We start from the raw sequence: 11,852 nt of genomic DNA, 5'->3' as shown, positions 1-11,852 counted from the left end.
TGGGATTCATTTGCTGATTTGCCTTATCTTTCTAAGGGCAAATTGATTAGCCTGCCTGCGCAAATTGTAAACTCTGAATGACAAAAGTGCATTTAATATAATTTTTAATTACTGCAGAGACATTAAAATTTGTGCTGACTTGTTATCTATGCCAACCAGTGATTCTCAAAAAAAATTTAGGCCACAAGCCATTTCCACAAAACAAAGAATTCTGTACAATAGTAAAATTACAACTTGCTTATCTCTGCAAAGAAATTACCACAAGTAAATATATTCCAAGCAAATAATCTAAAAGAAGAAATATATATCTATACATTATGCATGCATGCTAAGTCACTTCAGTCATGTCCAACTCTGAGGTCCTCTGTCCGTGGGATTCTCCAGGCAAGAATATTGAACTGGGTTGCCATTTCCTCCTCCAGGTGATTTTTCCAACCCAGGGATTGAACCCCTGTCTCTTGCATCTCCTGCATTGGCAGGCAGATTCTTTACCACTGCGCCACCTGGGAAGCCATTGTTTGGTGTGTGTGTGTGTGTGTGTGTGTGTTAGTCGCTCAGTCATGTCTGAGTCTTTGCAACCCCATGGACTGTAGCCTCCAGGCTCCTCTGTCCATGGGATTCTCCAGGAAAGTATACTGGAGTGGGTTGCCATGCCCTCCTTTAGGGCATCTTCCTGACTCAGGGATGGAAACCACATCTCATGTCTTGTGCATTGGCAGGTAGGTTCTTTACTGCTAGTGCCACCCATCTACATACACCTATTCTATTTATAGCATCATTACACAGTAGTAGAAAGTGGAAAAATATACAATTGTGAAGAATAGCTAAATTAAGTATGACATAAAATTACTGGAAATTTTGCGTCATTAAAACTAATGGCATCTTAATTCATCTACTTAAAAAATAATTTTAATATATAGTGGGCCTATATATAACTTTGTTCTATATTTTCCAAGTCTCCTGTAAATGTATTATCATATTTTCATATTTTTAAAAAAATTTTTAATGGCAAACAAAGGAAAAACTAATGCCTATCAAAGACATGGAAAAGTATTCACAAAATAAGTGAAAAAATAGGAATATAAAATCATTTATACAATTACAACTATTTAAAAACTAAGTATAACATGTATTTCTGTAACTTTTACCCTCCTGCTGCTGCTGCTAAGTCGCTTCAGTTGTGTCCGACTCTGTGCGACTCCATGGACTGCAGCCTACCAGGCTTCTCCGTCCATGGGATTCTCCAGGCAAGAACACTGGAGTGGGTTGCCATTTCCTTCTCCAGTGCATGAAAGTGGAAAGTGAAAGTGAAGTCGCTCAGTCGTGTCTGATTCTTAGTGACCCCATGGACTGCAGCCTACCAGGCTCCTCCATCCATGGGATTTTCCGGGCAACAGTACTGGAGTGGGGTTCCATTGCCTTCTCCCAACTTTTACCCTCCACACCTTTGTAATTTTGAACTTTTGCAGGCATGCACAGGTATTAATCGGGTAATTAAAAACTAATGGATGGGACTTCCCTGGGGGCACAGTAGATAAGAATCTGCCTGCCAATGCAGGGTACACGGGTTCATTGCATGTTCTGGGAAGATCCCACATGCTGTAGAGTAACTAGCCCTGTGCTTTTCTGAGCCTGCGCCCTAGAGCCACAACTACTGAGCCCGTGTGCCACAATCACTAAAGCCTGCGTGCTCTGGAGCCGCACACTGAAACTGCTGAGCGCCCGTGCTGCAACTGCTGAAGCCAGGGCGCCTAGAGCCCATGTTCTGCAACAAGAGAAGCCACCGCAATGAGAAGGCCATGCACCACAACAAAGAACAGTCGCTGCTCGCCGCAGCTGGAGAAAGTCCACGTACAGCAGGGAAGACCTAGTGCAACTAAAAAACAATGATGTACATAAAAGATGAGAGTACAAAGCAAAGAGAAAACGTGCTAAAGATGTACATAAAAGATGAGAGTTCAAAGCAAAGAGAAAACGTGCTAAAGATTAGGAATTAATTTTTAGTACAATCATCTCTTGTAAAATGTCAACATTAATGACATCTTTTATATAAAACTAATAGAAATATTTGGAAAAATAGCAGTGCTTTAAGTGAGACATTATTGTAGGATATCAGGGCTTCCCAGGTGATGCTAGTGGTATAGACCCTGCCTGCCAATGCAGAAAACATTAAGAGATGCAGGTTGGATCCCTAGGTCGGGAAGATCCCCTGAAGAAGGGCATGATAACCCACTCCAGCATTCTTGCCTGGAGAATCCTATGAACAGAGGAGTCTGGCTGGCTATGGTCCATAGATTTGCAAAAAGTCGGACGCAACTTAGCGTGCACAAAATGTAGGATATCGTGTTTATAAAATGATTTAACAAATATTTATTGCTTCCACCATGTGCACTGCTCTGTACTAGGTTCTAAGGAAGCAGTAATGAGCAACACAGACAATCACGGTGGGCAAGTTGTGGATAAGGAAGTCTGGGCATTCATCTTTCTCACCAGAATCTTCCAAATCATTCTCCCATCAGCCCAAACTGCCTTTTTTTGAAAACCTTTCATGAGAGGTAGCATCTCATAATATAAATCTCTTTGTACCTCCTCTCTCCCCATCCCACCCCTAGCCAAAACCAGCCAGACTTGTGTGACTGTCCCACTTCTAGTAATCCGCTCCCCCTGCCTGGCTGTGTTCACAGACAGCCTCCAAGGCAACATAATGCCTTAACCCAGAAAAACTGCAAATATCCCCATCAAGCTCCTAGGAAAATGACTATGATTTTAGCCTGAGTGGCCTTCCTGTAACTTCTTCTACAATTAGTGCATCAGCTTTGATCTGAGCTAAACTCGGTATACACGCACACATCACCATGTTAGACACAGGGACAGTGAGAGACTCCAGTCCGCTTGGTAGAAACCAGATCCACTCTGGGTAAACAGTTTTCAACTCTGGCCAAGGGGATGAGAGAGAGACTCCAGGCCAAGCAAACTGCAATTGCAAAAGTATATGATGTGACATACAGGAGGAAGCTGGGCAGGACGTTGTATCTGGGGAGATGACAGGAAATGGGGGCGAGGTAGGTGAGAACAGAGACAGGAAGCAGAACTTTCTATTTTAGGAGGCTTTAAGGAGCACCCAGGAGTTATAAGCTGGGGAGTGACATGATCTAACTCCCATTTTGGAAAGTTCACATTAGAATGAGAATAGATGGGGAGAGGGCTCCTCACTAGAGATGGAGGAACTCGAATTAAAATAATCTTGGAGAGAAGGGATGAGAGTCTGAACGAGAGCACAGATGCAGAGGGAAGAGTTGGGGGGCAGAGTTGAGATGCCTTGAGAAGGCAGAAGCTCGGATCAGAACTTGGTGACTAATTGTAGGGAAGGTACAATTGCACCGGAAAAGCTCCCGTGGCAACGCCCAGACATTGAGTCCTGGAGATGTCACTGACCAAAGCCATAAGTTTTCTGCCCCCAGGGTGTATTTACTTTGAAGAATAAAGGTGAAAATTTTCACTGAGCACAATCTTCCATATTGCACCAGATCAATCTCAGAATCACCTGGTAGAAGACGAGGTGTATAAGTGGTGTAGGGACAGCAGAAACTAAAGTCTTGTGGACAGAAACCTTTCTTTTCTCTATTATCGTTCCATCCTGATTAAGTCAAGATGAAAGCCTCAGTAAATCTGTAATACCTGATAATCTCCTTTTGAGCCAGAGAGAGACAGAGAACACTTCAGAAACTTAAGACAAAGGTTCCAAGCTAGTTATAGTGTTTTGTTTTCCTTGAAACATACATTTATGCTTATCTCTATTTGAAACATATGATTCTGGTTTCCATTTATATCAACTTTTTAAAGTTTCCTTTTGAAACCCATGTACCTGAAGAGGGAAAAGTGAGTTGGTTTAGGAAAGATATTAAATAAAAAATGGTACAGGAGATTTGAAGATCTAACAAAAATCATGGCATCTGAAAGGCTGAAGCTTAAGAAACCTTGTCCTTAAAAAGCCTATGGCTGGTTAGGAAGAAAAAGTTACAAATCTTCAGCATAACCTAAGTATTTATAATTAAGGAAGAAAACTTCAGTCGTCTGGAAGGACCCAGTGTTTAGGGTTGAATAAGGATGAATTTGGGGCTAATGGCTCAGCAAAGTAGGGGTGATGGAGCTGAGCAAACACCAGGGATGATTCTTCCTTTCCTGTCAAAATCCCCAGGTGCCCCTGGGGAAGGGTCTTCTCTCTCCAACAGAGCAGAGGAGCTTGAGAGGTCTCCCAGAGAGCAGCTTTGTTTCGTTTTGTGATTTGTCTCTATAATCAACTAGGAAATAAAGTCTTCAAATTAAACTTTCCTGGGGCTTCCATGGTGGTTTAGTGGTAAAGAATCCGCCTGCCAATGCAGGAGACACAGGTTTGACCCCTGATCTGAAAAGATCCCACATGCCACGGGGCAGCTAAGCCCCTGAGCCACAAATATTGAACCTGTGCTCTAGAGTCCAGGAGCCTCAGCTCCTGAGTCAACGTGCTGCAACTACTGAAGCCCTAGAGCCCACACTCTGCAACAAGAGAAGCCACTGCAATGCGAAGCCCACCCACCACAACCTAGAGAGTAACCCCCACCCCTGCTCGTGGCAACTAGAGAAAAGCCCGTGCAGCAATGAAGACCCAGCACAGCCAAAAAGTAATAATTTTTTTTAAAAATTAGACTTTTCCAGAAAAAAAAAAGTACCTGAGGGAGAAAAAACAAGAGACAGATAGATATAACTGTATTAGGAGCTGTTGTGAGCCTTAAGAAGGTGGTGCCTTCCTCCTTAGTAGGTGGTTCTTCCAGGAACCGGAAATTCTGCTGTGCTGTGCTTAGTCGCTCAGTCGTCAGTCTTGTCTGACTCTTTGTGACGCCCTGGACCGCAGTCCGCCAGGCTCCTCTGTCCATGGGGATTCTCCAGGCAAGAATACTGGAGTGGGTTGCCATGCCCTCCCTCCAGGGGATCTTCCCAACCCAGGGATCGAACCCAGGTCTCCTGCATTGCAGGCAGATCCTTTACTGTCTGAGCCACCATGTCAACAACCACTTAGATGTTTGAAACACCTCCAGATGGGGTGAGCGGCTGCCTTCAGAGTCCCCGACGGGAAGTCTTTCTGGCTTGGTCCTTGGGTGGATGCTTCTGCCACACAGTGCAGACCCGAGTGAGCGGTCCTTCATCCACTGGCATTTCAACTTCAGTTCTTCTTCTGGGTAGGATTTTCAGTTTTGTTTGAGAAAAGGGTGTGATTGATATTTTTCACACTGCATGGAAAGGATATGCTGACAGAAAACTCGAGGCAAGGGACTTCCCTGGTGATCCAGTGACTGGGACTCGAAGCTCCCAATGCAGGAGGGCCTGGGTTTGATCCCTGGTCAGGGAACTGGGAGCTTCCCTGGTAGCTCAACGGTAAAGAATCGTCCTGCAATGCAGCAGCCGCAGGAGACACGGGTTTGATCCCCTGGAGGAGAGCATGACAACTCACTCTAGCATTCTTGCCGGAGAATCCCATGGATAGAGGAGCCTGGTGGGCTACAGTCCATGGGGTCGCAAAGTGTCAGAGAAGACTGAATCGACTGAGCGCTCACACACGGGGAACTGGATCTCTCATGCTGCAACTAAGAACTCACAAAGCCAAATAAATATTTAAAAAGAAAGAAAGAAAGCTTGAAAGAAAAGCAAAGAATCCAAAAATGATAACCTTCATTCCCACCTTTATAATTCTTGTGCTCTGGCTGCAGTTTGGGAAACTCATGTGACCAAAGAATTAAACCCCACTCTGACAAAGGCCCCATTGTCCAAATCACCTCAGACGATGGTATTTAACCAAATGACTTCAATAGGCTAAAACTCTGGCCTTTAGATTCTAAGTTTTAAAAGGCAAACATCAGGGATTTCCCTGGTGGACCAGTGGCTTGGACTCCGTGCTTCCAACACAGGGGCCTGGGTTCCATCCCTGGTCAGGGAACTGGATCCCATGTGCTGTAAGTAGCACATCCCACCCACCACAACTAAGACCCAGCCCAGCCAAATAAAAATAATAAAGTAGAATAAAATACTTCTTTTAAAAAATGAAAGGCAAACATCAAGGTGACTCTGGGTGAGTCGATAAAGGCTCCACAAAACAGGAAGTGAGAACAGAGAGCCTTTGAATGGTCATCTGGCACAGAGAGAGAGGCCCTGGCCCTGCTTAGGAGCTTGAGGCCACTAGAGACCTGACGCCAACGCCCAGGGAAGAAAGGGCATCTCGTGGCTTCAGTGCTGTGTCTTATCAAAGTGGACAGCCAGATCCGGGTCTCAGCCAGGATCTTATCAAAGGATGTTAAGCTTTGAGACTTGGAGAGTGGGAACACTGGGCTGGCTCCCAGATCTGCCATGCTCAGCTGACTGATCCTGCCCAAACCCCTAAGTTGGTCCAGGCCCCCACTCTCCTCTCTCAAGTGTTAACAAAAGGTGATAATACTCATCACACAGGGTAGCTTATGAGGCTCAGAGAGCAAATGAGTAGATCATGGGGGAAGAATTCTGGTGTTCCTGTTTCCAAGAACATGTGTGAAAATGAGGTGTGAATCTAAAGATGTTGGAGACCAGGTGCTCTGCTGTGCTTAATGGCTCAGTCGTGTCCGACTCTTTGTGACCCCCATGGACTGTAGCCTACCAGGCTCCTCTGTCCATGGGGATTCTCCAGGCGAGAATACTGGAGTGGGTTGCCATGCTCTCCTCCAGGGGATCTCCGCAACCCAGGGACTGAACCCAGGTCTCCCACATTGCAGAATTCTTTACCATCTGAGCCACCAGGAAAGCCCAAGAATACTGGAGTGGGTAGCCTATCCCTTTTCCAGGGGATCTTCCCGACTCAGGAATTGAACTGGGGTCCCCTGCATCAGGTGGATTCTTTACCAGCTGAGCTACCAGAGAAACCCCAGAGACCAAGGTAGGGGATGTGAAAGTATAGTTCTGAGACTTCCCTAGCAGTCCAGTGGCTAAGACTCTGCACTTGCAATGCAGGGGGCACAGGTTCAATCCCAGGTCAGGGAACTAAGATCCCACATGGCGTGGCCAAAAAAAGAGAAAGAAAATATAGTTCTGTCATTGTTGTCATGTCTATAACCACCCTGGCATTCTTCCAACGTCTTCGCCCATAACTTTAATTCTTTTGCAACCCTTTGAGGAACAGAAGGAAGGGCCAATAATAATGAGTTCCATTTTACAGGGGAAAGACAAAGAGGTGAAATGCACCGCCAAAGGTCGCCTGGCTGGTTTGTATGGCAAGACTTTCTGTTCAACCCAGTCCAACAGAGATGGATTCCACATCTCCAGCAGGTGCTCATGCAACCTGAGGGCCTACAGATGGATTGTAAGGTGAAGAAAGGGAGGGGAAGGCTGTAGATCAGGTGACTTCAAAGACATAGCAACTATTAGTAGGTATGAGGGTTCTCTCTATGGGGAGTGATGAAAATGTTCTAAAATTAGATTATGGTGATGGTTTCACAACTCTAAATATACTAAAACACATTGATTTGTACACTTTAAATAGGTGAATTTTATAGTACGTAAATTATATCTCAACAAAGCTGTTAAGATATATCAGGGTTTGTGGGGGGTTTTTTTGAGTTTATGCTAAAGATGCATGTTTGGGTGCTAAAACTCTAAAGAAATGCAAGCAAGTGATTACTGTAAAAGTCAAGATGCCTTTCAGGTGGAAAGAGGGTTTTGTAACTGCAATGGGGAAAGAGCCTCTGGGGTCGGTCGCAGGGTTTTATTTCTTGACCTGAAGTGTAAAGGGTGCTTAATAATAATAATGATTATTCCTTATGTTGCACATGTGTTTTGTGTAGTTTTCTCTATCCATTCTGTTATGGGATAAAATGATTCTTAAAAAATGGGGGAAATCAAGTATGAGATGATACCATGTGCTGGCCAGACTATAAGGACCCCCCCCAACTTCCTGGTATTCATGTTCTTGTGAATCCCCACCCCTAAATGTGGGCAGGGCCCTTGACTTGCTTCTAATCAACAGAATCAGACAAAGGCAAAGGGATGCGTTGGTTATATGTCCGTGTGGTTACATTACATAAGATTTGTCGGGACTGACCTGGTGTTCCTGAGGTTAAGTATTCACCTGCCAACTCGGAGGACACTGGTTCGATCCCTTGATCTGGGAAGATCCCACAATTCATGAAGCAACTCAGCCCATGAACCACAACTACTGAGCCTGTGCTCGAGAGCCCGTGCTCCACAGTAAGAGGAGCCACTGCATGAGAAGCCTGTGCACCGCAACTAGAGAAGACCACACGCAGCAATGAAGACCCAGCGCAGCCAAAACTAAATAAATTAAAAAACATCTTTACCACACATCAACATGAATTAGCCACAGGTATATAGATGTCCCCTCCCTCTTGAATGTATGGCAGAAACCGAACCAGTATTATAAAGCAATTACTCTTCCATTAAAAATTAACAATTTTTTTAAAAATTAAAGTTTTTAAAAGAGGGAATGTCAGAATGGCAATGAAACATGTAAAATATCATGTAGGAAACGAGTTGCCAGTCCAGGTTCGATGCATGACGCTGGATGCTTGGGGCTGGTGTACTGGGACGGCCCAGAGGGATGGTATGGGGAGGGAGGAGGGAGGAGGGTTCGGGATGGGGAACACATGTATACCTGTGGCGGATTCATTTTGATATTTGGCAAAACTAATACAATTATGTAAAGTTTAAAAATAAAATAAAATTAGAGAAAAAAAAAGAGAGGGAATGTCCACCTTTTGGGAGACGATCTCCCTCGTTGGCTGTGATGAAGTAAGCAGCTACGTTGCAGAGGCCCACTGAGTAAGGAACTGCGGTCCTCAGTCTGACAACCCACAAGGAACTGAATGCTGCCAACAACCACGTGAGCTTGGAAGAAAGTCCTTCCCCAGGGGAGCCTCCATGTCACCGGCTCCAGTTCATACTCTGACTGCAGCTTTCAAGACTCCAGAAGAGAAGCCTCAGCTAAGCCGTACCCTGACTCTGGCCCAGAGAAGCTTTGAGATAATAAATGTGTGTTGTTTGAAGCCACTGAATGTGTGCTTGATAGCATGCCCCTTGTGGGTGGGGAGGAGGTCCCCTAAAATCAGTCTCATAGTCAGTGATTCACTAGAAGGACTCACAGAATTCAGCAAAGCTGCTACACTTGTGATTACAGTTTATTACAATGAAAGGATACAGGTTAACTAGAAAAAGGCACACAAGGGAGGGGTTGGGAGACCCCACCCTTCTCTCAGTGGAGTTATAGGGCCATTGCTTAACTCTCCCAGCATGATGTGTGACAACACACACGGAATACTGCCAGCGAGGGAAGCGCATCCAAGACTCGGTGTCCAAGGCCTTGATTGGCCCACGGTAGGCAGAGTCCCCGGTGGCTCAGATGATCAAGAGTCTGCCTGCAATGAGGGAGATCTGGGTTCAATCCCTGGGTTGGGAAGATTCCCTGGGGAAGGAAATGGCAACCCACTCCAGCATTCTTGCCTGGAAAATCCCATGGATGGAAGAGCCTGGCAGGCTACAGTCCATGGGGTCACAACGAGTCAGACATGACTGAATCACTTTATTTTGTAGGCAGAATCACCGCTCTTACGGCTGATCTTAGTTTCCAGCTCCTCCAGAGATCAAGCTGATACTGTGTGGCCCAAGGGCCTCCAATAAAGACAATCTTATCAGGCAGGATATTCCAAGGGTTTAGATGTTATCTCCTACTCAAGAGCCTATCCTTTCTTTCTCACAGGGTTTGAACCATGCAAGTTAGCCGAATTAAACAGTTACTTTGCATCCCTCAATTTTCAAAGTTCATTCCTTTATTGTTTGCAATTTCTTTCTTTATTTTTAAAAGTTATTTTTGGCCGGGCAGGGTCTTGGTTGCTGTGTGCAGGCTTTCTCTAGTTGCGGTGAGCAGGAGTTACTTTTCCTTGGGGTGTGTGGGCTTCTCACAGTGGTGGCTTCTCTTATGGCCGAGCATGGGCTCCACGGCTCCAGCGCTCAGTAGATGTGGTGCACTGGCTTAGTTGCTCTGTGGCGTGTGGGATCTTTCGGGAATCAGGGATTGAACCCGTGTCCCCTGCATTGGCAGGTCGATTCCTAACCGTATGGACCACCAGGGGAGTGCTGGAAGACGGATTCTTAAGTTGCCACCCCGCTAAAAGTCAGAGAGACCAGGAAATCAATGTGTTTTAACACCCAGGGAATGTTTACACATTCATTTTGCGTATGGTCAGAGAATTTCCAGGGTATAAGCCATACAGCCAGAAGGCAGGGTGTAGAGGAACAGAGACAGAGATGGGGCACTCAAACAGAGGCTTTGCCTGATCTGCCTTGGAATAGAAGGCAAGTTTTCCCTCCTCAAGGTCCAGCCAGATGCCCACCACACTGGGTCTGTCTGAGCCGAGGAGAGTTTCCTTAACCATGCACCACGCAGAGAGCTGGCTGGTCCCTTTCCACTCTACACACCAGGAGTCCGTGGTCCTTCCCAGGATCTGGTCACGCTTCATCCCCCGTGAAGCCACCCCGACTGCCCAGTGGCTACAACGCTGAGTGTCCACTTCCCAGTAATGCTGCCCAGAAGAGAGGGCCTGGGAACATAAAGCCTGGCTGGAGGCAAACCTCTCAGGACTCCAGGCATAGAGCATTGGGAAGTCAGACACAGTCACTGTCCGGCGATCCACGGAGACCTTCAGATTACAGGAGAGGCTCTCAAGGTCAAAGGTTGGACTGATGGCCCCTGGGGGAAAAAACAGAACATGACCAGTCAGCTCTGATGGTTCATGCTACGAGGTCCTCAAGTAGCGAAATGCAGCTGTGTATCTTTGAATGAGATACAGTTTTTCTTATATTAGCATTACAGTTGGAACGTCAACTTACACTGGAAGCTTGTTATACATACCCCTGATGCTGTTCTAGTAACAATACTCCTCTCCCACCTTCATTTCTACTTAGCCTTCTTTCAGGAAGCTGTCTGTGAAGCCCACCCGACAAAAGTCACCTCTTGCTTTTCCCCTAATGCTTTACCTGATCACTAGTGATACTTAACCATTTTCTATCTGTAGTAGAGTGACTGATGATCATGGCTATTTACATCTCTCTGGTTACACTAAGCTTCCTGATTAAGGCTCATGTCTTATTCATTTTGTATATTCCATATTGTTTTCCACTAAGGGAGTAAATAATTGCTAATACTCGGCATTCCTACTGAAAGTCATATTTACACACATTTACTCACTTACCCTGATGACAATCCCACAAGGAAGTAAGTACTACTATCTCCATCTTGCAGATGAGGGAACTGAGGTTCTGAGAGGTTACATGACTTCTCCAAGATCAGACAGCTAGTGAGTGGAGCAGTTGGCTCCAGGATCTGTGCCCTCAAGGATTATTCCAGACTGGGGCCGTGATAGTAGTTTAGCTAGGTTGGGGCATTGGCAGTTGGCTGTAAGTGGTGGCTCTGGCATGGATGCCCAAAGGCTGCCAGGGTTCTGAGAGCTTACGGGTCTGGCTCAGCCTGGAACCCCTTTTGCCTTTGTCATCAGCTCCCCATGGGGAGGGGCCAGTTGTAGAGGAACTAGCCAAGGGGTCTAACAGCAGAGAGATGGACACAACATGCTCTTAAGCTCCTTGCTCTGCCAAGCCAAACCCAAGTTGTAGGCAGATCATATACTTACATCGAGCAAACGAGGAAGCCTTCTTGGGTGCAAAGCGGCTCTGGTCAGGCAGTGGGCATGAGGAAGAAGATGGAACTTCTGGGAGTTCAACTATGGAATCAAAAATATTAGGAGAGGGAGACAGTCCCATCAAAAAAAAAAAAAAAAAAATGCACG

General features: G+C 45.7%; 1 protein-coding gene across 1 annotated transcript in view; it reads right to left on the bottom strand.

The window, feature by feature from the left end:
- Positions 1-9,170: 9,170 nt before the first annotated feature.
- The window catches only part of RNF135 (ring finger protein 135), a 15,896-nt gene continuing 13,214 nt past the window's right edge, over positions 9,171-11,852 (bottom strand). Inside the window, exons 5-6 of the mRNA XM_010861701.1 lie at positions 11,697-11,786; positions 9,171-10,759 (exon numbers count right to left, since the gene is read on the bottom strand). Of these exons, the coding sequence (XP_010860003.1) occupies positions 10,230-10,759; positions 11,697-11,786 (620 nt within the window). The 3' untranslated portion in view covers positions 9,171-10,229. The remainder of the gene's footprint in view (positions 10,760-11,696; positions 11,787-11,852) is intronic.

This window comes from Bison bison, unplaced genomic scaffold, assembly GCF_000754665.1.
Source record: "Bison bison bison isolate TAMUID 2011002044 unplaced genomic scaffold, Bison_UMD1.0 scf7180017864472, whole genome shotgun sequence".
NCBI lineage: Eukaryota > Metazoa > Chordata > Mammalia > Artiodactyla > Bovidae > Bison > Bison bison.
Note: the sequence above shows the minus strand (reverse complement) of the source record. Positions and strands in the feature narration are given on the sequence as shown.